Genomic DNA, 27,957 nt, shown 5'->3' on the forward strand with positions numbered 1-27,957 from the left:
ATGATATTGCCACTCAATACTTGTACGCTGCATGATATTGCACGCAATACTTGTACGCTGCATGATATTGCACGCAATACTTGTACGCTGCATGATATTGCCACTCAATACTTGTACGCTGCATGATATTGCACGCAATACTTGTACACTGCATGATATTGCACGCAATACTTGTACGCTGGTAACGCTGCATGATATTGCCACTCAATACTTGTACGCTGCATGATATTGCACGCGATACCTGTACGCTGCATGATATTGCCACGCAATACTTGTACGCTGCATGATATTGCCGCGCAATTCATGAACACTGCATGATATTGACACGTATTTCATGCCCGCTGCAAGGTATTGCTACTTAACTAATTTTTGATATTGCTACGCAATATGATCAAATAATGTATTTTATCGTTATCACGGTGGAAGCGATGGCTTTATAGCTTTGGCTTTTGAGCGACCAACATTGCGGTAGTTTCCAGGATGCTCTAATGGCCGAGGTCGATTAACGTTACGAACGCGAAGATTAATTTCAGATAATTCTCGACTAAAAGAATGGCTTATCGCGGTTCCTTGGTGATAAAAATACGGAACTGGTCTTTATCGATCTCCATATTCCTCAGGCCATGAGACCTGCGGAATAGGGCACCCCAGATATTGATGATAAATGTTACCTCCGATACCTTCAACATGATCTAACTTTACACCTAAAAATATAGGTTTAACATCAATTCATGATTCAGCTTCTACATCCATTACCATATAGCTGCATTCTTACATTGAACCAATAAGTATTGGATTGTTGTATATCGCTACTTTTAAAAATGCAGCTAAGCTGATTCAACAGCCAACGGTGTAATTTATCTGTCAATATAATATAAAACTGAAAGCTAAATTATAACGTAGTAATTATTTTATAGTATAGCGTTCAAAAATCATACACATTATTTACATATACTTTTTTAATGCCTGAAATAGATTCACCTGCTCGATTTAAAAAGAGTATTTATAGTATACACGAACAACTGACTTCCAATTAATACTTGCAGAATAACAAAAAATCCAGGCGTAGATAAAGATTTTACCTTTAATTTACTTCTACGATATCAAATAAAACACACGACAACAGTAATTTAATAAATGAAAACACAAACCTGAACAATAATTTGTATGAAATTTTCTAAGCTGATTCTGAGAGTTATAGTAATGTAAACAATTGTAATCATTCTTCATTTCGACAGGCAGCTTGGTCAAAAAATATTATTCAAGAGTAATATAATTACAATTGGAAGAAAGAAATTTGCATCGACAAAACTTTAATCTGTTAAGTTTCAGAAGTTATATATGGAAATTTTTATATAATTATATTACATATAGTTTTTTATAAATTTATTATTTTATTTTTTATCGTTGAATAAACGTTGAATTAAACGTTGTTTTGTTGAACCGACGTTAATCAAACGTTATTTAAACGATTATTGTCTGACAGGATGTTTGTACGTATATGAAGGGAATGAAGGGCCACTTACCGCTCAAAAACATTCAGCTCAAAGAGAAGATTATTTATTCAATAATAATTTGTATGTACAATAGATTAAATTCAAAGTATGGAGACCGAAAATTTACATTTTGCCTCTTAAGTATGTTATTGCTGACAGAGAGCGGATGTAACCTTAGTCCCAGAAGTTCAATGAGCCTCAAGCAACATAGTCGGTATTGGCAAAAATATGTCCTTTCATCCGCTAAAATATGATTACTTTCCATCTCAAAACAGAGAATGGAAAACTTTATGCAGATATAAGCTACTATTCTGCGTGTGTAAACTTGCTTTGGTCCTAAAATCTTTGCAAATAGAACGGAACACTCCTGGGAGGGTCGTCCATTTTAAAGACGCTCGTGTTTCCTGTACAACAAATAAAAGATGAGCAGAGATGGTGAAACGCCTGCGTTAATATAGCTCAATTGTGAACCGCTTCATTGTCTCGTAAATGTCGACACAATAATGATGGTCCTGTGCATCTCACGTGTCAAGCAATCAAAGGAATAATGGTCGACTTGATAATTCATAGTAATTACTGCCGGACAATAATCAGAACTCACAAACACATTAATTTTATTTAATTTTTAATTAATTATGAAGGGTGAATCATAACCATCAATCATATGAATTATGGTCGTGGGTCCTGTCACGCTTAAAAATTTTATGTGTTGAAAATAAATTAATATACAACAGTTTACAATGAATTACTACGCGTGATAGGTTACGTAGACTATGAATTTTCTACTATTTCAGTCAAGTGAACAGTGAACAGTTAATCAAATAATCGTTTAGTGACATATTATTGAAGACCTCAACTATTGCATGGAATCATTATTCCGACACCCCAAATGTTCAAATGCCATTTTCCCTCCGACGTTCGTTGACTGCTTTGTTTGCTCGCTGACTAAAAGTTGATCTGTAGAAGAAATAATTTCAGGCCATTTGATTTTGTCGTCGATTGCTTTGAACGCCTGTGAACAAAGCGAGCAGTGTTTTACCAACCTTAGGCGCGTGTATAAATACAAAAGTGATCAGTCAGTTGACCGAGCACAAGCCAATCGGAATGAGATTGAGAGTCCGGAGCGAGGATTAATTTAGATGGGACTGATAGCCGAGCTATCGCTTGTGCTCATCGGCGCTGCATCCTGCCGTGAAAATAATTCTCTACGCATTTTTCACCGTCACTAACTGGCAGCAGACAAAGAAAATCTTCATCCGCGGAAACGATCGATTGTTTGTGTACGAACGAAATACGTCAAGCGTTTGCATAAGAAATAATTACTGTGTTTGTTTCATGGAAGTTGCGGAGAGACAGCTGCGGGCCAGCAAGCGGTTGTGCCGGGGGTTCGCGATTGGTTGGGAGCGGTTAACCCCCTCAACCGCTGGCCCCCCAGCTGAGCGCTTTGTGATTCCAACACCAGGGGTCTCCACCACCTCACTGTTTCTAAGCAAACACTACGCACTTCTAACATAAACTTCAAAGGTCATAAAATGCACAGAGTTCATGTCAAGAAATGAAATTTCAGACTTCACAACATCTCGTTCATTGTTCGCGAGCGCTACAGACCGATATGATCTATTAGAACGCATCACTGTCTACCAAAGGTAACAAATTGATCAATTTCGCTCGTGTCATCCTACAGGATTTTCTAGCGAGAAAAGACGTTATTCTTTGAATATTCAAGAGCAGCCATCACGGAAGAAGCCATTATTGATGGATCGCAAGCGGCGAAGGGTTTTTCAAATGGCGGACGGATGATGCACCGCCGCTCGCCTTCGCCCTCCCGTCGGCAAGCTTTCGACAGGCAACGCTCAGGCACACAAACCGATTACCATAGACATGACAAGTAAAAGTTGTGGACTTTTAGAGGCGTTCGGCGTTCATGAACTCCCATGGCGAGGCTTTTATCGCAGCGCCGAGTGATTGTTTATTCAAAACAACTCATAATCTCATTAGACCTCGCAAAAACACGTGCACCGACGCGCCATTCTTTGCTCTTGGTCTGTTATTTGCGATCAAAAGTGGGCATCGAGAATTTAATGTCGACAAAATTGTTATGATGCATATAGTACAAATCAAATTGCGTGCTCCCGACTTCTGTCCTACCATTTATGATATTGAAATAAATTAGTTGCACGTAAAATTGTATTATAAAAAAGTCACCTTACGGTTCTCAGTACTTCCAAAAAAATTTTACAATATTCAGAGACCACAGATTGTATCTGTATTCCAGAATTTCCGAATTAACGATGGAGCTATATTTAGACTCGGAAAAGCTTTCTGGGAAGATATGGTAAATGTTGTGGAATTAATTTTGCTTTTAAGTTGTATAGTGAATTTGCGATCCAAGCAATCGAGTGAAATTGAAACAATCTAATAACTCGTCAAAGAGAAAACAAGCACTTGGAAGTAGCAGGCTCAAAGAGGCCGAAAATAAAAATAATGATTAATGGCGAAGCGCAATAATTTAAAGCACACAGGAATTGATATTTGTCCAGCGCTTGCATTTGCTGAACACAAGTGCAGTCCGTAAATTATATTTGCCACTTCGCTAAACGTAGGAGCTTCGTTGCAGGGTCCGGCGAAGCTCCCTTCTTATTATTCAAAGAAAATTGGAAAGCAGCGCACCTCGCCTGAGCCTAAAACGCCAGCGCCTCATAAACTAACATAGTCGCTCATAAATCAAGGCAGTAATGAATAATTTTGCGCCGCACAATCAATCAACGACGCTGAGGTACCCGAGTACATCTCTACCTTACTGGGAATCATGGAGGCACGCAAGGAGGCCAAACATTAGGTCCTGATCGGCCTACGGAAACACATGAGTGATTTGCAATAAGAATGGCGACGGTTGCCAGCCTGCAAGGTACTAATGTCGAATGGATAAATTTGGATGATTGCAAAAATATTTACGGCTGAGAGTGATTTCAAAAATTTTTGCTCCTTGCAAATATCATGCTTTTCACTTTGAGCATAATCTAAGCATTCTAATTTTTTCAATTGTAATATATGCAAGAAAATTTCTTGATTAGCCTTCGATATTGTGTTCATCATTAATATGCAATTATAACAGCAACATTTCTCACATATTCATTTACCAAAAGCGGTACAAGGTAAACGCACCTGTACAAATATGATTAATTGTTCCTATCATCTGGCATCCGATTTTCCTTGCTCGCAACTTAGTTTTGAAGATAAATTTGCAGCTCAGTGGTCAATACTCCTTGACCTTGGCTGTTTGCATATAATTTATTACATGCATAGGGGGGACTCTAAGATTTAATTTAGCGAATCGCAAACACAAGCGATGAATCTGTGCGCATTGAATCTAAACAAAAAAGGTCATTTTTGGTACAAAAATTAATGATTTGTGTTTAAAATGACACTATGTAATTTTACATTAGTATAATGTCCATCAAATCTCATTTGCCAAGCTTTGATGTCCAATGTATTTCGCCAATCATCGCAACAAAATAAAAAGATTAAGACTAATTATTCTCCCGTTATCTCAAAATGACTTGCGTCGCCTTTCGCTAAACTTCGGGGATCGCAAGAAAGTTCCCAGGCACAAAGAGTTAATTTCCAAATGGAAACGCATCAAGTTTTGAGTAGGGTTTGGCCCACCTCATGGTGGGTCAATAAATCATCGATGGAGCTGAAGCGAGTGAGATACGAGCTTCTTGAGGTACTCAGATCTGAGATAACCAGCGCAAAGATCGGGTGAGGCTGGGAGAGCTAAAGCTGAAATGCAAGCATCGCCATCTTTAAATTAATTTGAGAGTTCAAATTAATAAAACTCAGTTACATATGACACGCAATAAGTTCTTCGTTTTGATATGTACAGTGGACCAATGTCGTGAGTAACATACAAGTGCAAAACAACGAGAGCCAAGGCTTTCTAAATGAACCGACTGACTCATGAGCGAGCCATTTTTGTCCAAGAAGACAAATACTCAGAGCCAGTCATTCGTCTTCCAGGCGAGAAAATGTTAAACCATTTTCTTCCAGACCAATTCCCCCGGAGTCGGGAGGATGCCACTTTAGATTTATGAAAATAGGTTATATGTACGTTCATCAAATTAAAGGACGCCAGCAGTGTTGCAGGAGAGATGTTTTTCTACGAAACAAAATCCCCACATTGCTTTTGATCGACGAGTGAAGCCTCAGATTGTGATTAAGATCACATCAAATGACATTTGGAATTTGCTTGGCTTGCATAGTTATCAGCAGCAACAAACGCTGTAATACAATAGTATAGAATGTACAAGCTAATTATTTAAAAGTTCGAGTTGCAGCTCCGCTCACATCAGCCCGGTCGAGCTGTCTCTCTGTCTCTGGCAAACTAACTGCAAGGGGTCCACCTCCTACGGCCAGCAGTCATGATACTCCCTCATAGCCTCGTTACTATACGGTCCATAGTAAAGCTGGACAGTCGCAACGCCTCAAGTCGTTCTTCACAGTTCATCTAACAGCTCATCTTAACGAAGGTGTGCTCGTATCTTGTCTCTTACACACACTTGAACACGCGTCTTCTCCCCCTCCAACACTCCCTCACTTTTACCCGTACGTTGATCCTTCCTATGAACTTCGTGTAACCTTTCGGAAATTGCAAACCGTAATCTAAAACAGAAATGAGCGAGGAGAAAGAAACTCATATCTCTGAAATGACAACAAATCTGAGTCCAAAAGAACGCACGCATGGCTTTCACGATAGAAAGTTTCCCTGTCGCGGCAATCAAGGAGACCTAATATATTCCGTTGAACTCGTGCTCTTTGGCATGGAACGCCGCGTCGAGAACTGTCCGGATAGAGCTTACGGAATTGAATTTTCATCCTTAATGTACGGCTGCATTAATTTGCTTCAACTGTACCAGCTTGTTAACCGAAAAAGATAAGAGCGAAAGATACGAGCTGCGATCAATGTTTTGAATTGTTATGCGAGTTCACACAGCGGTTACGGGCCTTCCTGCTGCTGCTGCTCACGTTCTACTGGATTGGTCAAACTTCGAGTTGGACTTCCCTAAAAAAACATGAATATTATCGTAAAAATTAAATCGCATTTGTCTAAAATATATTTGCAAAAGAAAACTTTCAGCAGGGCGTATTTTTTTAGTCCAAAAATAAGTGAATTTTAGTAAATCCTCCCTACGCTTTGTGACTACCCTCAGCGAATCCTACTATTTGGCTACCCTCAACGTATAGTAACTTTAAATCTTATGAGAACCGAAAACTCTCATGAGGATGATAGGTACTGCATGGAGAGATTCAAGTGAGTATTCTTCGTAAACGATTCTAGAACTTTTCTTTGCCCAAATTGGAAGTAAACACTAATAACTCTCCTCTTATAAATATCGTACAATATTCCTGTACTCATTTAGCAAACTTCGAACAAATTCATTACCTAAGCAGAGCAAATTGTTACATATAGTACATGAGGCTTTGAATGCATGTCGAAATAATAGAAGATCTCGACGAGCATCATCTGTCTGCTCGCATTCAAACTAAAATGTTTCAGCAGCAGAATTCACACAAATTAAATTACTTTTTGATAAATCGTCCAATCGATTGACAGTAAAAATTTCACTGTGCCGTTCTGTATATATACAAAAAAATCGTGATCTTCCACTTCATAGACTCGTTTTATGATTTATTCGAAAATGTCATGAACCAGGCTAATGAAAAAATATGCAAGGAGAAGATGTCATTGATATAACAAAACGTTAATGTTCGTTAATTTGGATAATGAAGAAATTGCCTGAGATGAACTGTACAGCAAGAGCTAATGATTATGTATATCAAGAGTTAAAATTAAACCAGATATCTCATGCAGTGTCTCCGAGGGGCCAAGGTCAAAAAGATTGAAGCAGCGAGTTACGAGCTCGAAACTAACAGCTATCTGAGAAAATTTTGGACGAAATCGGTGAGGGAGCCAGCTAGGCAGTTAAGAACAGCAAAATATGTAGCAGTTAATAGCAGGTTCGAAGCCCGCAACTAGCTCTACAACTGAGCGATGTATAGAATCACTGATAGGCTTAACATTGACAAATATACAAAGCTGACACCACTGTATTACTATTATCATGATGGACCTTATGTCAGAATTTACCAAACTCCGGTACCGGCGACCACCAAAAGATTTGCATTGATATATGGTAAATGCGAACAACGTATCAATTGTTATAAAATATGGTCCTCTCGATCATCGCGGGAATCGTTTTATGGTTTTGTTTACGTGGTGATCGATCGGCGGGCTATATGGTGATCATTCCTGGATCAGCCAAAAAAAAGTGTAACTATTTTCAAAATTTTCTTCGATTTGAATCAATAACTATTTTCAAACTAATCATGCCGATCCCACATGCAAATTATGAAGTTATAAAACCATTGGGGCCACTGCCCAACACTGCGCTGCTACGCCCATCCAGCAGGCGCTCATAACTGCTGGCGAGCAGTTCCACAATTAAACACCAGCAACAAAACAATAATTAAAAGTGTGCGGCTAGAATTTCGGTTTACTTTTTAAGACCAAGTCAACCTCAAATGATCGTGATTTGACTACCACGATGGATTGCGCCTGCAACATTGCGACGAATTGCGACAGCAAAGGCTTGAAATTTAGTTTATAGCTCGGAAATTTTTATTATAAACTCATTATGAGAGTTCAATAAAAAATGATCACTTTTATATCGCCGTTGAAATTGCGAGAAACCATTGAGGCCGGTCAAATAAATAGCAGCTGCCCAAAACTGCTCAATTGTTAACATTTCGCTTCAGGAAATTTCATAAATAAAAGTCGTATGAAGAAAATATTTATTCCACTAAAAATTATGCATCACCTCTCCAATATTTCATTTCATAAAAGTATTTAAACTAAATTCATATGAACTAAATGTTCATCCCACAAAACACGATGCATTAACTCGCCATGTTGAAGCCGGCAAATATATAGGCGTCTCCGTGTGAGCATGAAAAGCTTCGCCGTAAATGTGCAGTCTTTCGTGGAAGCAAGAGTCGTGACTCGGCAGTCTTTTGCGCGACGATTTTCTCTTTGCATTATTTTCTTAACGTCGGCAACGCGGCATCCCGTTGGTATTGTTGGTCGAGCTGTACCGATAATTGCCTCAGATATTCTGAAGTTCAGACCAATCTAACGTGAAAAGCATGGAACAATTTGCCGACACGGAAACTTAATTTCTTTGAGTTGGTTGTTGATGTCAGGAAAGAAATGTTAGAAGCTTTTGCGTCATGCGACTTAGTATAAAATTAATCTAAAATCGTAGCTGAATCTCAACGTCGCGATGATTTCTTGAATTAATTAATCAATATACATTATATGCTCGTTTTCATATGTATCATGTCATTCACAAGCCTATGCTTCTAGCCCACTAAAAACTTCATTTTCCCATCAATCTTCTTCTTCTCGTGATGTGTGTTAATGTCATTAAAAAATATTATGACTGAATGAAGGAAAAGCAAGCAGAGCGATAAATGTTAGGGGAAATTAAATGGAAATGTTAGTATAACTGCATCAACGACACATGGAATAAAATTTAAACGAAACAATGTTCGCGCGCTTGAAGAATCTTGGATATCATGACGAGAAATTAGAGCTGAGAAGAGCCCAAAACTGAGCTAAGGACGAAACAACTTCGTTGATGTCTTCATTAATTATTCCTTGACTATTAATCGGCCAACGTACGCTACCGGTTTTATTGCGATCACTTTTTGGTCTTGAGAGCCCGCGGTAACCTTTTATAACGACCATCACCTCCAGTGCGAGTGTGACTTGAACCTATTGATATATACTCATGCTAGATAAACTTCTTTGTCGTATAAAATCGTACGCGTAGTCCTAACAATATAGAAAATAAACGGAATTTTTCCATTTAAAACTTAATACGCAGAGTTAATTACTAATTTCAAATGATTTTCCTAATCGCCATTATATCATTGAAAAATCCAGTAAATGTATTGACAAATGATTGGACTACCATAAACTAAAAATGATACCTAAAAAACCTGTAGTAACAAAAAATTCACAATATACTGGTACCTTAAAACGAGCATTTATAGTTTAGGATGCGCACGATGCCTTCAAATTCGGTATTTACCTGAAAATGCACATTATACCAAAAATATGCTCATGATACTTCAATTAAAAAGCGAATGACCTTTATATGCGCTTGATAACTTTGAATACGCTGCAGATTTATTTGAAATGAGCACTATACTCGTTCGTGCCAACGGTAGCTTGCTAACATAGAAAGAAATTATGCCTGTGAATTACTTGGATAAATATATTTACTGTTCTTGCGAATGCAACTCTTGAATACTTCCGATCGAATTTGTTAGGTTTGGCCATTTGCACAGGAATTGTCAGGCGCCTTGCCGGCACTCTCACGGGGATAGCTTGTTACGGCGTGTCTAAATTTTGGAGCTCATGGTGTTTTATTATCCGTTTAATCATACAAAAAATGTAGGATACATTACGATAATGGTGGTAGAGAGTAACTCAAACGTTACCTGATCTCATAATTACTGGCAATCTAGTCGAATTATTGTACCTGAAAAATACCCTAATTTTAGCACAAATCTCGCAACAATATTACAACTTAAGAATCACAGTTTTATTTTAGTTATTAACATTTAATTGTACTCATGGAATAAGTCGGTTGAACGGTCGGTGAGTAAACTATCCTCGTGAGGCTAAGCGTACCGTCCTGTTCTTATTTCTGCTGGTATGTGCGGCTGCCGCTCTTCATGGTCAAGAGATTCACGTAGGGCAAAAATTTCTCGCGCAAAAAGGCACGGCAGTCCAGCTAAGGAGCTCTTGTGCCACCAAGAGGCCAAGTCTTGACAGGCAGACAGAAGCCCAAACTCATCTCGCAGTTCGGAGTCAGATGAATCTCTGCTATAGCTTTACGTTCATGATCTCTAAGCAGACGATTCCAAAAGTCACTGCGTGGGCTCAAGTTACATAAAAACAGTGGTCGAGATTTCGAAGATGGATGTCATGGCTGGTGCATGTTGACAAATGCACCGAGTTGAAGATTATGGAAACAAATATGGAGTGATATGTGAGCATGAGCAGGACCACAAATGCATTGTGCTGTGTCCGATGAGCGGTAAATCTTTGAGAACGAATTATCGCCTTGCAACCATCATGCAGTAAATGAAAAAATTTTAAGATTTACTGTTATTTTTTCTATTTTTTATCTCTGTTTTATTTTTTAATAATTATTAATTATTTAATATTAATTATTATTATATTAATATATTATATTAAATAATAATAAATTAGTTAATTTTTAATTAATCAAACTATACGATATGGGCCTTCTGTAAAGTAAGGGAAAATGGGGTATGATGGAACAAAAAAAAAATAAATGAAAATTAACGCAATTATTTCCCTTTTAAACGCGAAATGATAAATAAATCTTAGCATCGCATCCTTGCGGTTACATTGCTAACTACCTAAGCAGAGATTAAAACTGCTCCATAGAGTAGAAATAACAAAAATACAAATTAAAATAAAATGTCTCTCAGTGCCCCGGAGGAGGGGGGGGGGGTACTACCTTGGGTACATTGGGACACTTCAGCTAATTTTGATATCATCAAAATTATAGTCAAGTTTCAGTTTAGAAATTTGTTTTGTTGTTGTTGTTGTTGTTGTTGTTGTTGTTCTGCATTAGTAGGGTTAAGAAGGACATTAATGTTTCCTATACGGACCGATAAAAGATCAGCTGCATCAGGAAATACAAAATGTTCAGATTTTTCTCTACGACGCAAGAAACTTAATATTTTTTTTTTTGCTCTCTTATTAAGCCTACATAATATTTTTTGGGCTCAGTGAAGCCAAATTATACAAGAACGTAATGATGGAGTTTTAGTTCTCTCTGTTTTGGTTTTAGGAAAGTAGAACTTTAACTAGGGGAAATTCGTCGTCCATTGCTTTAGATGAACTAGGTAAAATACGGAATTTTTCTTGTGATGAAGATAACGAAGAGCCTCGTATCTCTTCAAACGAATATTTGGCGGCGAACGATCAATTTCTTTTTCATATAAACAGGTCGTGGCCTGAAGAATGGGACGTGGACACTGTCCCAGTGTGTCCCAAACGAACTGTCCCATTGTACGCCAAACCGACATTTTAGAATCGTTCGGCCGCCATCTTAATATTAATGTACCAAGTTACAATTCATCCTAATTTTTTAACTTTGAACGTATAGCGTAACAATTATTTACAGAGTGAAGCTTTAATTTTTTAATTAATCTAATTAAAGCTTTATTTATTGAATCTTTAATTTTAAAAATAGGATTTTTTTATTATATTTGATACAGATATACTAGACAGAACAACGAGTCTTTCTGCCACGTCAATCAATGCACTAACTTCTCTGCTATTACTACAATATACTTTTGTTTGATATTAATTTTTAGTATCTAAAATAATTGGCGTGTTTTACCGTACCGGGCTGCGCCATCATCATCGCAACCATGTTTCACTGTACCCCACATCCCTCTATTTCACATCATAGACCCTATGGGTATATGCGAAAAATAACAAGATTGTAATATGATGAAGAATTGTTTACCTTATCGTTTTCATGTATTATCGATTTTCTTACAAGCTTGCAAATAACGTTAAATGGGAAACCAAACGAATCGTAGCCTTTTGTAGCGTTGAAATAATACAGCTAGGCTGGTGATAATGCTGCTCCAGTCTCCCGCAGATACCTCCATCATTGATAGTGCAAGCGCAATCGTTGACCGTTGAAAATACTTACATATTCTTCATCAGTCAAGATTTAACAATGAAACTCTACTGCGAAGATTGTTGGATGTTATTAAATATTAAAGTCTATATGCAACAATTATTTTCTATGAATAACTTCATAAAAAACAACTCATTCGGGCATAGACTGTAGAAGTTTTACCATATCTAGAAACTAGTACATTCCAAAACTTCATTAGAGAACTGAACCCTGAATAGATCAAGAAAAATAAAATAGAACAGGAGTAGGAAGTTTTAAACTGGTTTCTTGGTCGATTTTCGGCCAGCATGCCTCACGAAACTGCTGGACAAATTTCGTTGAAACTGCACAGTAAAACTTCCAACTCATAAGAACATTCCGCTCGTGTTTCAAAGCGTGTTTTTTGGTCGATTTTTACTTCATTAACAATTTATGATACAGTTTTAAAAGCAACCCATTCATGGAATGTCTTGTTCGCAATAAGGAATCTATTAACTAAACACCAACCCTAGATTTCAGTATCATGAACTCTGAGATTGAGACCTCGGCACTAGGTTCTCATTAATTTCATTATATGGGCCAGTTAATCATACGTAAAAAAGTCAAATAAGCAAAACAACTTACTTCAACACTAGCGAAAGGTCCCAAACTCAAGTAATAGCTTAGAACTCATTTTACAAATTCATAGAGAGCTATTTTCTGTTCACGACCAATAAGATAATTTAAATTTTGGCATTCAGTGATGATATTCAATCAACAAAAATTATCAGTATCATAACTGATGCCATTCGAACAGTCCGATAAGTGTACAATTATATTGTGCCAGTTGTCGAATATCTTTAAAAGTCAATTATATGCGTTAAATTACGCTGAGCACCAGAACTTGTCATTAATGGTGACTGAACACACTACGAATTAGTTATGAATTAGCGCTTAGCGCACCTAAACTAGTCGTGGTTGTGAGGGGTGACTCGGCCACAAGTGGAAGAATAAACTTAATCCATGAAAATATTGTTGAATAATACATGGACTACAATATTCAACGTAAAAACATGAACGTGGGAGAAATATTGACGAGGAGACTTAAAGGGATATATACCTAATCATATATAATGCACTTGTTAGTTAATTAATTTAAGTTGGAGGTAGAATTAAAGCAGTTGGAGGTAGACCACAAAATTCGTCATGATGTTCCAATGCTTCAATACTGAAATTGAGAAATTCAATTTATTTTAGAACTACGCATTATTTTATTTGAAAAGCTTCCTTGGAAACGTGAAAAATTCCGAGAAAAAAATTTTAATGAGGTCCTTAAACTATCTCACATTCTGGGCATTATTAGGATTTCAATCAAATCACTTCTCTGTAAAACTATTTATTTTCCTCGCAACAATACATCGTAGAGACACAAACCCCTCGTGATATCGCCATCAATAACTCAATCGCTGAATTAATGACAGCGCAAGTAATCAATTTTTAATATCTGGATTGCGTTTATTTAGGATCATTCTGATCATAACGGGAAAGAAGCTTTAGGTGAATGACTTAAAATTCACATTTATTATGAAAAAAGCTTCTCCGTGGTCATTACAATATACTTTCAACGACAAAAATTAATGCAGTATCATAATTTTTACACTATAGAATTATATAGTAGAATACGAGCTAACTCGCTCACTGCCTTACCTTTAACATTTCCTACAGTGAGAGTATAAAATACTTATTTATCTTAATGAATGCTTCGGTGGTAAATATCTCCTGACTAGACGACTTGCTCACAAGGAGCTTGTAACTTTTTTCTTGTTTCAACTTGTATAAGTTTTCGATTTGGCGTTTATTTCACGTCAGACGCTTTGGCACGGAAAGTAAGTTAGTTTTTCATGTTATTTCTTTCTCTCCAAAGGAAATCATGTATAGAACTATTCCCTCGTTTGGCCGAGGAAGTGATCCTACATGGTAAACTTAAGCATTCCTTCTGTGAATTAATCAACAAACTCGTAGGAAAAACACAGATAGATGATTTCGAAGCATAATATGGGACAAAAGATAAAAATACGAGACAAAAATGCAATAGAAACAATAATTACATTTTCTGTGTGAGTTCTTCATAGATACCGTTATTTTCGGTGCTCACCTAGGAGCTCCGATAGTCAGGTTACAGTCCTGGAATTAATAACATCAGGTTTGAAATTTATAAAGCATTGGATACTATTCCGGTGGCCAAGGTAACCTTTAAAATTTTGGCTGCAAGATGCTTGATTGTTGCGTTAACTTTGTTAGTATGAAGGCCAATCCACAAATGATTATTTATAAATAATTTTAACATGCGACAGGTAAAAGGTAACTTCACACGTCCCGCTACGTGTGAAAAGCAACACAGACAAGCATCTACGACTCTACGTCAACCGAACTGCACCTGTTCTATTGAAGATGCAAAGCACTAGGTCCTTTTGATGTAAAACATAAAAAACAATTGTTCAAAAATCAATCATTTTGAATTTAATTCTGAGATTACGCTAATGACGCTAATGGTCGTGTTCTGAATAATACATGATAATCACATTTTCGCACTACATACTGGAAAATTTATTGGTTTTTCACTGTTACTTCATCAATAATTTAGCACATGAGTTTGATAAGCGAACCTTCCTAAATTAACAGCAAAAGAACTAGTCTGCAGTTGTAATTCACAACCTTTTATGTACAAACCTTTTATGAACAAACGATCTGAATAATTCATGTTATTACGAGCGATGCAAATAACACAAAATTTCTAAACCTGAATTTAGATCACCATCTAATATTGAGTTCACTCATGACCGTAAAGTTTATCAAAGTAAATCACTGAAAATTAATGTTGCAGTTGCTTTTTCTTAAATGATCTTGTAAGGTTAGTGTCATTAAACGAAACTCCTTCAGTAAATAGTTTGGAATTATCCTGCTTGTTCACGTGCGAGTGTAAGAACCGAGCGAAAAAGGACCAGGTACTTAAAGACTTAAAAAAGTAATAATCTTCGCCTTTTATTTTCATATCCTATCGAATTCGGACACTCATGAAATATTTTGTCAAATTAAAGTCAAGGCGCTACTCTCGCTAAACCAAAAGACCAGAATTTTGACTCCGGAATTATATCCAGCGAGACCGCGAATTAAAACCAAAGCTAAAAATTATTTGCGATTCAAATTTGTGAATGAATAACTGTATGAAAGTTTCATTATTCAATCAATTTACTTATAGATTTTATTCTGCACATATAATTAATAAATCAATTTATATACAATATAACAAAACTCGCATTCTGGGCAGGGAAAAGTGCATCACCTTATCCTACTTGTTGGGGTTTTGATTATAAATACTTCGTACCATAAAGTTAAAGATAGGAGCACAAACTTACATTTGGGTGTACATAAATAGGATCGGAAAATATTTCTCAGAAGATATTTCACAGCAGGTTTTGAGAAGCACGATTACTGCTCACTAACACTTGTTACGCATGAACAGCGATTAATCAATAACAAGTCTTTATGAATCTTCTTCTTTGAACGATCATTTTCAGCACGAAGTTTCGTGCACATCAACATCCTCGACAGGATCAGGCACATCAAAACTGAGACGTGTCATGGCGGCCATGCTCTCATGGCGGCAGACCTTTTTTGTATCTGACTCGGAGGGTGCGTTCTCGCTTGCTTTGCTTGCATCGGAAACGATCTTTCTAATACCTGGTCCAACAGACGCCGACATAACCTGCTCGATTGGAGGATCAGTTCGCACCAACGGAGAATGACTGCGTGGCAATGGAGAACTTGGAACCGCCAGAGGTGATGGAGTTCGATGACTTGATCGGACCCTACGTGATGTTCCCGGTGACCTATCATCTACTGCCGCCCCCCTGCTGTATAGAGGAGACGGGGGTGGTGGAATGGGAGACGTAGGATGTGGTAGAGTGAAGATATCAGTATACAATGGTGAAAGTGGGTATGATAAAGGTGAGTAAGGACCAGGTGAAGACATGAGGTATGGTGAAGGAGAAGAAGGGACAGGTGAAATTGACAGAGGTGGCACGGGAGACAAATCTCGATAGCCAGGCGGTGGTTTGATGGAAATAAAATCATAGCTCGTGACAAGAGTCGGCTCCTCCTCCTCGGGGTACGTCGGTAGCTGCTGGCACGGTTGCGTGTAGTCCTTGGCTAGCTGGCGACGCAAGACGCCACGGCCATCAGCTGTCCCCTGTCTTCCTCTTCCATTTGATCGTGGGACGGGGGGAGTTTGGGGAGGAGTTGGTGACATAGAAGGACTTGAAGCTCTTGAAACTTCCTGCGAAGGAATGTCAATACTCAATTGAGGCACCATCAAATGAAAAGATACAGACTCGGTTGCTTCGTCCGTTGATGACGTTGAACCATTCGAGTCCTGCCGAGAGATCGAGCTGTCACTTCGCTTCACGGCTTGAGTTTCACTTTCAGCTCTTTTCATGGGCGAATATTTTTTAACTTTGAGGCTGTGTCTTACTTCCTCATTTGTTGCACTAAGAGTTCTTCGAATGTTCGGGACTTTGAATGATACCATTTGCGAGTCGACCTCATTGCTGGAAGTAGCTTGTAAACTATTGTCAGGTGCAAGCCGAGAAGGATCTGGTCTTTGAATGGTAAGTTTCTCCGTAGAGCCACTCAAATTGGTGTTCATAGGCAAACCGAGCAATTGTTTGCCTGTGTTCTGTGAAGTACTCCCAGTATAATAAATATTGGGTTGTGTGGCCCGGCGTGACGACCGGGGAGTTGATCGGAAGCTGCGAGCGTCATCACAACTGCTCCCACTTCCGTCGAAAAACACTGAGTCTGAACACAAAGATTTTCCGTCTTCGTCTACAGCTTTATGGGACAGCGTATGAAAACTACCGTGGTGATCTATCACACCTGCTTGGTCTGACACGCTTCTCACAGACCCGCAGGGGGATATGTTAGGTGTGGGCTGGATGACGTTGATGTCGATGGTCTGCAGCCACTCAGCCGTGGCGTGGTCGCTGTCCCAGTCCATTCCGCCGAGCTGTAGCAGCGGCCTCGCCCGAGACCCCGGAACACCTGACAAAATTCTTTAGTTAAATAATCGATCTTATTTTTGATATTCGTATGATCTCGTAATTTTTTGGAGTGGCACTTCCATTCGCAAAATGTGTACCAGTTGCTTATTAACAGCTACCATAATTGTATAGTTAAAGAAATCGCCTCAGAGATTCTCGAAAACAAAAATTATTATGAGTATCATAATAAAATGAACGTATCCTCACGCTTTCTTTATGTATGAAAATAAAATTAATCGTGATGAAAACAGCAAAATCTAGCAACTCTACTTTTATTCGATAATTTCACTTTGTAAAAAGAGTAAGTCATTGTGATATTGCGGATATGGGGCCATACTTTCAAAGCTCGCCAAGTGAACGTAAGTACTTACGCTCTATTTTCTTATTTATGATTGGTGGATTTTGCTTGAAAGGCCGTCAATGATTGGCTGATGAACTTACGATCTCTTAACTTTTTTGAAAGTATAGGGAATGTTCATCAGACCTAACAGCGCGGCGGGAGAGTCGAGCGGAGCGTCCGAGGAGGAGGCGTTCGCGCTGTAGGTCTCCGTCGACGACGTTGACTGCAGCCGCAATCCCGGCACACGCAAAAAGTCCGACCGCACCTATGCATTGAAAATTTTGCTCAACTTTTCTCAAATTAAATTATTAAACTGTCTCAACATTCAGCGATCTATTATAAATTACAATATTTTTCTTCCGTCGTTTCAGCTGAATCTCACTCCCAACTTGTCCACCTATCTTGGTGGAAAATCAGAGATTGTTTATTTTCTGAAATCTAAACCATATACATAGTACATGACACTGAATGTTTATCAAGTTTGGAGTAATCAGATTTGTTCTAAACAGATACACAGTACCTGAGGCTAAATTTTCGTCAAGTTTGGAGTGATCAATTATGTTCTAAAGTTAAACACTGTACATGACATTCACTGGTTAGCTATTCTAACATCCTCATTTATGTTCTATAGAGAAACACTGAACATAACACCAACAATATTAATAAAGATAATAGCTTAGAGTTTTCTTATGAAGATAAACGCGATTTTGTTATGAAGATAAACCTTTAATTTCAAGCGCGACTCAAACTGTAAAATCTTCTCTTCTTCTACAGCTTCACATATCATGCTTCTAACTCGTAAGATACCGTGCAGGATCACCGTATCCTGCAGACAAATGTTGTCAGGCATACTCACTTAGTCTACAAAAGAATCACTGTAAATACTCTCAGACTCATTTGATATACTCAGACATTGATCAATACTCAGACCCATTTGATATACAGCAGAGTAAGATGCGTCGAAAAGAATCTCTGTAGCCTCACCAATTAAGTGTACTGAAGGAACACCATGAATTCCGCAGATGCGCCTGCTGTTCACCTGAACAACCAGGCATCGTGTAGAATGTAGATGCATCTGCCTGAAAAAGCTCCTAGTATCTCGAACAACGAATGAGAAATGATTCCTCGCGAAAGCCAACCTAGTATTCTGCGAACACACCAGGTATCCTGAAGAAGGAAAATCAGGTGTCCACCTGGCATCCTGCGACACGCCTGGTAACTCACCAGGTATCCTGCAGACTCACCTGGTATCCTGAGGAGCAGGAGGCATCCTCCTTCTCATAGGAGCTCATCCTGGACCAGTTGATGGCCATGACACTGCCGGGGAGGCTCTTCACCCTGAAGCTGTTGGCGAGGGAGGCGTAGCTCCCCACCGACCCCCGCGGGGGCAGGGGGGCTGACCCCATCCCCACACGCCCCTCCTCGTAGCACCTCCCCACGCCACCCCGCTTCACGGCTACCTCAGAACTGACACGCAGCATAAAATACTTTGACTTTCTAAATTTATTGTATACTCTGATGCTGTTGTACATAATGAATTATAAATTGTTTAATTGCTTTGAATTATTCTTGTATGCAATGAACATTAAACACCGCGAACAATTGTGGTCATTCTGATTATTCTTGTTAGTAAAATATCAAAAGAAAACAAATTTAAAACCTCCCCAGCTAAATTTTAGTTTTTTCCTACTATTTTGTGATTCTCTAGTCTACACAACTTTGATAGATGGATAAATTATTTTCTAAATCGATTATTCTTTATGAATAATAAATCTGTAGGAAATAAAACTATTTTAAACTCCCGTTATCTTCCCCATATTATGTGTTTTTTGATATTTTTATATGTTATTTTGATAACGAGTAAGACAATCAGTAAGACTGCGATGTCACTCACGTCCACTTTACCCTTTACCGCGTAGGAGTCTATGTACTGGGTTTACAGTATTCTTGCATTGCGTCTTTATATATTATGTGGGTTTTTGTGGAGTTTATTCTACCTTTTAGTTAAGTGTATCTTAGTTATTAGTATCTTGCACTATTTCGCAGCATGTTAGGCTATGTCTAGCCATACTGGCTGGGCCAGATTCATGCTACGTGAATGAAAAATTAAAGATGTTTTACATCGCCACTTTTAGGTTATCGAGGTACATTATAGATTTAAATACGTGGGTGCAGGATATTACAATGTAATAACTTACTATGCATAAGAATGAAAATTGAGTTATTGATTTGTATTTTCTGTCAAAGGGACATTTAATTTCTTCGGCTTAATTATGACTCTATAGATAGCCTTTTGATTTGAAGCTAGACAATTACACTAGATAAACAAGAAAAACAGCTAGAAGAAAAATTACAAACAAAACTAGTGTGTGGTGCTCTCTCTGCACTGGTAATTCTGATAATTTTGTAATAATATTAAACTGCGTACCGTTACCAAATGACTCTACTGTTCTTATTAATTTGTATACAAGATTTAAATGAAATAATAAGAGTATTGCATGCAAATTTATGAGTAACCTTTCCAAACTCACGTTCCACATTGCACTTAATTGAAACATAAATTCCCACTTGTTTTCCGTTATCAGTTAAATGTAGGAAAAAATTAATCTTCTTCGAAAGTAAATTTCAATTTTTGATCCAATAATTTTCTTCCAATTTTGCTATGCCTTAAAATCCCCCACTAAGAATTAAATGTTGGATCCAAGTAAAATCCAGAAAAGATAAGGGTCTATAAAGCTCGCCCGAACTCATATTATATATTTATGAGATTAGGCCGTAATAATGACAAAAGATTCACATTAAATAAAAGAGATAAACTTTTATGTGCTGCCTTTCCTGCAGGGCGAATGAAATATTTCTGTCTTCCCATTTTCTCGAACCCATTAATTTTTTCATAAATCCACGGAATTTAGTCCCAGTATTTAAATAACTGCTGCAATTCCTTTAGTATGAACAGAGGTGATTCTAAAAAATATCCTAATATGATTCACAATGAAATCAATAAATAAAAAAATCTTTTGGCAATCGGGTTTTTTAACGAGTTGATTATTAATATAATATCACAAATCTGTTAACCTCATTTAGTGAGTATTCAGGCTAAAGGCCAACTAACCTGAATGGGTTACTGCACCAAAAGTCGCAGTAATCGAGAGGTCTCTCCGGTACGTCCTCCAGTGATGGGTAAACATCGAAAGGCTTGCTCTTCTTACAGCGGCTTTTGTAGAGGATCACCGACACCGTGAACAGGAAGAACAGCGCCAGGGTGATGGCTGTTCTTATACCCGTCCATACGTCGTACGTGGCGTAGAATTCCTTATCAAGACGTTAATTGTTGAATTATTCAATGTTGTGAACAAAATTTATTAATGAGATATACTTTTTTTTAGGTATACAAAATTTAATAATGCGGTCCATACGTCGTACGTAGTGTGGAATTCCTTATCAAGACATTTATCATTGAATTGTGCAATGTTGTTAACAAAACTTATTAATGAGGTAAGAGAAAAAAAATTTATTCTGATGACCAGAAACTGTCAACTTATGTGATGACTTTCCTAGGACTGTGAAATAATCATATGAATCATGTTATGATTGCTGGCGAAATAATGGGAAAACTAGCCATTGATAGAAATTTTGTTATGTTCTTAAATTACCAATAAAATTAAATGCATACATGAACATTACGTGAAGATATTAACCATTGAACATACGAAACATATGTGGCCTCATGTTTTGCTCAGCTCATTAGCTTGCGTTCAAAATTAATGCTCATAACCCTTTGTGCTGGGGCACGGAGTCGTGCCTAAGAGGCTGAGACTATGGCTACGCCATCGACTTTATCTTCGTCGTTAATTAAAAATAATTTCGGAGACAAGTAAGGAACAGAGTTCCCGCTTGGCTTTACATGTTCGTTTGCTCGACGCCAATCTCCAATAAAGTCAGGGCGCGAAGGCGCCTATAATTCTTCGTTGAACATTCTCCTTCAATTGACTTAGTGAATGTCACATTTGGGACTTGGAATACACAAGAAAAATAAAACTCATCAATATAATCGACTACTCTTAATATCTCATAGTATCCGGGTTGTTTAGTCAATAAAGAATACTATCTACGTACTAAAATAACTTCCTAATCTATTTTAGATTTATTGTTCAATATTGAATTATGTATAATTTTGGGCGCTGGAATTAGTAAGGCAGAGTCAAAGTATGTCAACTAATCCTGCATCTTTGATTACGGGACAATCCGTCATTTTTAACTAATGCAATGTAGGTTAAATAAAACTTGAATACGGCATAGTAGTAAAGATACAATAATACGGCACAATAATAATCACAGCCTAAAATACGACTATTATTTATAATTTTTACCTGAAGCTCCCGCTGCTTGTCGGTGAGCGCCTCCCCCACGCCGGTCCCTGCGTCGTGTCCTGCGATCACAAGCAGCGCTCAGTTCCATGAATGATTGCATTAATGATTGCATGAATGATTACATTCATGCTCAGTTACATGAATGATTGCATTCATGCTGGTCGTGCTCAGTTGCATGAATGATTGCATTAATGATTGCATTAATGATTGCATTCATGCTGGTCGTGCTCAGTTGCATGAATGATTGCATTAATGATTGCATGAATGATTGCATTAATGATTGCATGAATGATTGCATTCATGCTGGTCATACTCAGATTGCATTAATGAAGCGTGGAGATAAACGCTCGTCAGAAGCACGAGATAACACTGAGATGACGTTCCTGGTATAACAATTAGGAAAACTCTGATGAACTAATTGGTTTTTGCTTGTGATTGATTGTGCTGCTGCAATTGAGCTTGATTGTGCTGCTGAAATGTTGTTGTAATGTTATGAAATACTCGTGGAGAACTCAAGATATTGATTGCCAGTTACTAGAGTTATTCATTGAAAAGTATTAAGCATTATGGAATATGATGAAACTAACTTGAGGATACAATATTAAGTACAGTTTTTTGTCAGCCGTATTTGGGTAGCAACAGCAGCAATGTAATACCGTTCTCTTAGAAACTCATATTGTCGACTCAATTAACTTTAGTATAAGAGATGAAGTTACACTTAAAGCATAATTTTATGGTTCAATTGTTATTAATAGATTATATTTAGTATTAGACTGACCTTGTTCAAGCAGCAGCTGCGGCAACATGGTGACGTTGCCAGGCACGTCGCCCCTCACTTCCATCTTGAAGGTCTGGCGACGTGAGCGCCCTGCAGCATCACGCTACGTAACGTAACTTCAGCTCCTTTTAATTCCGTCGCTTGCAATCACTTTTAGGATTTTATATCCTCGTCACTCTAATAAACGCAGCTAATTTATTCCATGGAATGCAAACTGAAGTCATACATCAAAGCCATGCACTGGTGCATATATGTACAGCCCGTTCATGTCGGCACCCTGCTGCATATTGCGTAGTATGGTTTCACTTTATAAATTAAATTTATGCTGTTTCCATTGAACAAAAAATAAGATGATCAATTTGATTAATAATAAATTTCAAGCACGGGTGTAGGACGCCTAATCAAGCAGATCTGGGATTAACGGTACATTTAACTTAACCACAATACATTTAATTAACTTAAGTTAAAATATCATAAATACATTTAATGTAGCAAATAATTCTAATAAAAAAGTTTTTCCGTATGAATATTATCCAGTTATCTTAAGTTCCATTCAACATCTGAAAACAAATTACTTCCAGAATCATATTCGAAGGCAAGAAATATGAGGACACCATGACGCAAATTTAAAAGAAATTGCGATGCAACCTCATATCTCAACTCACTAGCTAGCGTCTGTCATGGTAAGCAACTGAAATGAAACTGTCATGAACTGGCAACTAAAAACGTGACGCTAGACCATCGAGCATTTATTTTACCTTCTTGCTTCTGAGTGCATGGCGAGCGTCTGGCAATTTGATCGAGCATTCGACTTAATTACTGGTTTGGTTTTAGTTTCACTGAAATATTATAGCAGGTTTTCAATGATATTGAATGACGGTTGTTAATGTCAGAGTAGAATAAGATCCAATAAATTTTATTCGTAACATTTTTGTATTTTTTCTATTATTGCTTGCCATCTTCCCAATTTCCAAATTTGTGAACTTTGCAACAAGCAGCAACTAAAGTGCTCATAACTTTCCCAGATGAGAAATAATTATTCCTTTGTTGCATGATTTAATCGATCTTCTAAAGCCACAGCTTAGGACAAAATGGTAATTGATTGCGATTACTATCCCGCCCAAATATCAACCAGAAAAATGTATATATATATATATACTGTATATATGTATACACACACAAGAAGACTCGTAGCAGCTGTATACACATGCCTTTAAATGGTTTATATGGCTACATAGTTGCAAGCAAGTATATGGTAGTCATTCTTAGAACACAGTAAAAAGCTAAACACAGGTTCATCAAGAGGAAAAAGTTGCTGTAGTGTAAAATTTCCGTGGGAGCTCATCAAATCAATAACCTGAACTCATCAAATACTTTAATTTTAGATTAGTTATATATTTTGAGATTTACTATAGCACTTCGCGCCTGTATTTCACGTTTATTACATGTTTTCATTGCTACGTTTTCATCTTCTGTTCAAAAAGTCGCTAATTATATAACCATCCAATTGATTATCTATGCAAAAATCCATCCAGCAAAAATTATCTATGAAATTATTAAGGTCATTAATATTCCCGCACCAATTCGTAGACCCAGGCATTGCCAGCGCAGTGGAGGGAAATTTCATCCCATATCCCTTAAGATTTCCTGAGGATTTGGGATCCTCCAAGCCGTTGTTGTTCCTCAGGCGCCGGGAAAATCGATGCGTAAAGCAGACTTGGGACGAGCAAGTCGACGAGCGTGGACGCTGCGACATTTGCCGACAACTTTCTGGAGGTCTTTGATGGCAAGTTCTTGCCCTCAGAAAGCTCATGTCACTCATCGAGCAAATCCGTGTTCCAAGTGTCACTGGTTGAAATTCTGAAGAATTTCGTGGTTGGTTCTTTTATTTTATAATTTGTCTTCCGTTTGAGTTTTGGTTGCTGCTAATAATGCCTTCACTACACTTAACCATTGATAATTTTATCCCTAATCCTGCCCCTTCATGATTAAAATAGAAAATTTAATGCTTAACATCTTTCCATACCTTGCTGAAATTTTATCAAAATTTGAATTTATCCCCAAATATTCATCTAATGATCTTTCTGTTAATTTTCCGAGCAGTGTTGCTGTTTAGATTCGGGCTAGCATCTCTTCAGTTAGTTAGTTCAGTTTCTCAATTTTCCACAAAGTCTATCAATTAAAATTGTTTTAATAATAAATCATATTATTGTCTTTAGCTTTGGGGACGTTCCGTAGTGAAATTATAAGATTTGTTTGTACTATTTTTGATATTTTTAATTTGCGCGCTAAAACTAAATGAACACCGTAAACGAAGACATACCCGTAAGACTCACTAACGTTTGCTCTTTAAAAATCATTTAACTTTTAGAATAATCTAACAATATTTAAGCGATTTTTGTGTTGTAAACATCATGACGCAAAAAAAATAAAATAAGAATGCAAACTTCATTGATCAGCTAAAGAATGCAAGACTGCTCGCGAGCTAATCAGCAGAGTGCCTGTCACCGTCGCACTCGAGGTTTAGCTTCACCGTCAGCGCGCAGCCTGTCGTGTCTCAGCTTCAAAGACTGCACGCAGCTTGTAACGGTACAGCTTGTCCCGGCTCAGCTTCACAGGCAGCGAGCTGCTTGTCGTGTCTCAGCTTCAAAAACTACGTGCATCTTGTCGTGTCTCAGCTTCAAAAACTATGAGCAGCTTGTCAAGGCTCAGCTTCTAAGACTACGCACAGGCACAGCTTGTCAAGGCTCAGCTTCAAAGACGCTGCGTTTGTCGCGTCTCAGCTCCAAAGACTGTTCGCGCTTGTCGCGGCTGATCAGCTTCAAACACTACGCGTAGATTATATAAAATAATAACTCCAATTCATAGGCAGCACGTATTTTGTCGCGGCTCGGCTACTAAATGCATGCCTGGTTTTTTCGAGAAGGTTTATATTAATCTGTCCATCGACGGTCGCTATTTTCCTCGTACATTCATACATAGACTAAATTGAACAATTTCGTGATATAAGTTTGTGAACATAAGTAATGTATATTCAACGGAAAGGTCAGACTCTAAAATCAAAGCGACAGTAACAATAAAGTTACATATAGCAACTGTTGTACCGTTTTGAAAATTGAATACAATTGTAAAACCTTTCAGCAACTTAGAATGTGTTTACACGGACGCCAGCAAATCATTTTTGTAATTTCGAGATGAAGTGGAAAAAAATTAGCATTTGTCTCACTGCAGGCAGGCTGTCCGATTGATATATTCGCGCTGCTTTCATAGCTGCTCTACGTGCGTACGAGGGCAACAAAAATTTTAAGCAGTGTACAAATTTTGGACACTGAAAAAACGTTGTTTTCTGTGCGCGAGAAGCAGAAAAGGCAATAAATAATAGCGGGAAACTTTAGTTTGCAACACTTGCTGATGTAATGATATAATTTTAAAATATTATACGGCAATATTAGCAAAACTTAACATCTTTATATCCAATTAAGTCACTTAGAGGAACTATTTTGCTCATGAATCCAGTTGCTGGAAATCGGGTTTATGATAGAAAGATACTGTTCGATTTTTTTAACTTTGGTCTTTTCATCTCATGATACTGAGAAATTAAACACTTTTTAAGCACTTTTTCAAACATACCGAAAATAAACACTTCGGATCTTTTATTGATTTGTATTTTGCAGATTTTTTATTGTTATGAGCATTATAGTATAAGTCTGTAAATACGAGTAGTACGTCAATATCAAAAGTAACAACATTACTGTAAACATTTGAAGAGTAATGAATGCTCCCACGTGCAATAAATGCATTCACAATTATTGGCTTCAAGTTTTTCGTAAAGTTGAAATATTCATGCCATGTCTTCAGAATATCTGCAGTTGAATAACGCTCGTCAACGTCCGTTCATTGAACCAGCGGCGCACGCAGACGCGCGTTGATTCAATTTGTTTTGTTATGTGCCAAGAAACAAGATTTTGAATCTCTTTATTCCATATTTTGGCTCACAAAATAGGTCAAGTGATTTGTACCTGCCATCGCATCAAAAATGCAACTCCTGCAATAATACTTAATTCTAAGTTGTGTACATTTTAGTCTATAAAGAGTAATACTAAAGAAGATTAAATTTTAAAAAATATATATGAACCCCATCGAGTCTGTCCGAAAAATTTATGATCCATACTTTTTGCAAAAATGGATCCTGAAAATTTTTATACCCGGGTATAATTCTTTGAAACCAAGAACCATTTAGATTCAACTTTAAAATCAACCAAATTGATTCTCTTTTTTTCAGATACAATTTACATTTTTTGTTCTTTTCCAACCCGGAATATACATAATATTGAATAATTTGCGACTTTTATTTTTTGTCCAAGTGGATTGAATGGAACTCCGCAGTCCAGTATCCTCGTTAAGGAAGATTTAAGATCACTTCGTCTAAATTTCCTTGTCTTAATTGCCTTGGAGTGCTGATGGGTGAGATTACAGTGAAGAGCTGAACGCAGATGACCTAAAATTCTTGCGCTCCTCGGTGTCTTTTTATGAGCGATGTTAAAGAACGGGAGGTTGAATGGTGACGCTGCGGGAGTTGTTTTCATTGGAAAGACAATTCGTGTTTTTTAAGATGAATGAAAGTCTCAATTTTGAGGAGCGGAAGACTGAATGATCAGGCTGCAGGATTTGTCTCCATTGGAAAGACAATTCATGATTTGTAAGACGAATGAAAGAGTCTCAAGTTTGAAGAACGGGAGGCTGAATGGCTAGGTTTCTGGAGTTACTTTAAGCTGAAAAACAAGGCATGATTTGTAAGACGAATGAACGAGTCTCAAGTTTGAATAATGGGAGGCTAAAGGGTCAGACTTCGGGTGTTGTCTTCATTGCAAAGACAAGTCGCGGTTTGCAAGACATATTAACGGGCCTATTGCTTACTCGGAATAGGAACAATTATTGGAAGAGCCAAAAACAGATGATTTTAGGAACTACATAGAAGCAATCTCCTAATCCTAAATTACAGTGTATAACGAGGATACTAAAATTCAATTTCTCTCAACAGTTTTTATGGCCCAAATGCATCTGAGCATAATTACAAATTTATTATTTATAAATTGCTG

The 27,957-nt window shown here is 37.6% G+C and overlaps 1 protein-coding gene across 1 annotated transcript; it reads right to left on the reverse strand.

The window, feature by feature from the left end:
- Nucleotides 1-15,540: 15,540 nt before the first annotated feature.
- LOC108676130 (flocculation protein FLO11) lies at nucleotides 15,541-23,163 on the reverse strand. Its single transcript, XM_018164170.2, has 6 exons — nucleotides 22,859-23,163; nucleotides 22,081-22,139; nucleotides 20,823-21,022; nucleotides 18,955-19,177; nucleotides 17,855-17,975; nucleotides 15,541-17,371 (listed from the first exon to the last, which is right to left on the reverse strand). Exons 1-6 carry the CDS (start codon nucleotides 22,920-22,922, stop codon nucleotides 15,846-15,848), a joined length of 2,193 nt encoding a protein of 730 aa, XP_018019659.1. The 5' UTR covers nucleotides 22,923-23,163; the 3' UTR covers nucleotides 15,541-15,845.
- Nucleotides 23,164-27,957: the final 4,794 nt, after the last annotated feature.

The sequence above is a fragment of the Hyalella azteca genome, unplaced genomic scaffold (assembly GCF_000764305.2).
Source record: "Hyalella azteca isolate HAZT.00-mixed unplaced genomic scaffold, Hazt_2.0.2 contig12444, whole genome shotgun sequence".
In the NCBI taxonomy this organism is placed as follows: Eukaryota; Metazoa; Arthropoda; class Malacostraca; order Amphipoda; family Hyalellidae; genus Hyalella; species Hyalella azteca.

Excerpts from the sequence above, each read along its gene's own strand:
- LOC108676130 (XM_018164170.2), bottom strand. The coding sequence starts at position 22,922 with ATGGAAGTGAGGGGCGACGTGCCTGGCAACGTCACCATGTTGCCGCAG. Across the intron at positions 17,976-18,954 it reads CCTGCTCCTCAGGATACCAG|GTGCGGTCGGACTTTTTGCG; the intron begins GTGAGTCTGCAG and ends TTCAATGCATAG. Across the intron at positions 17,372-17,854 it reads CTCTCCCGCCGCGCTGTTAG|GTGTTCCGGGGTCTCGGGCG; the intron begins GTCTGATGAACA and ends GAATTTTGTCAG.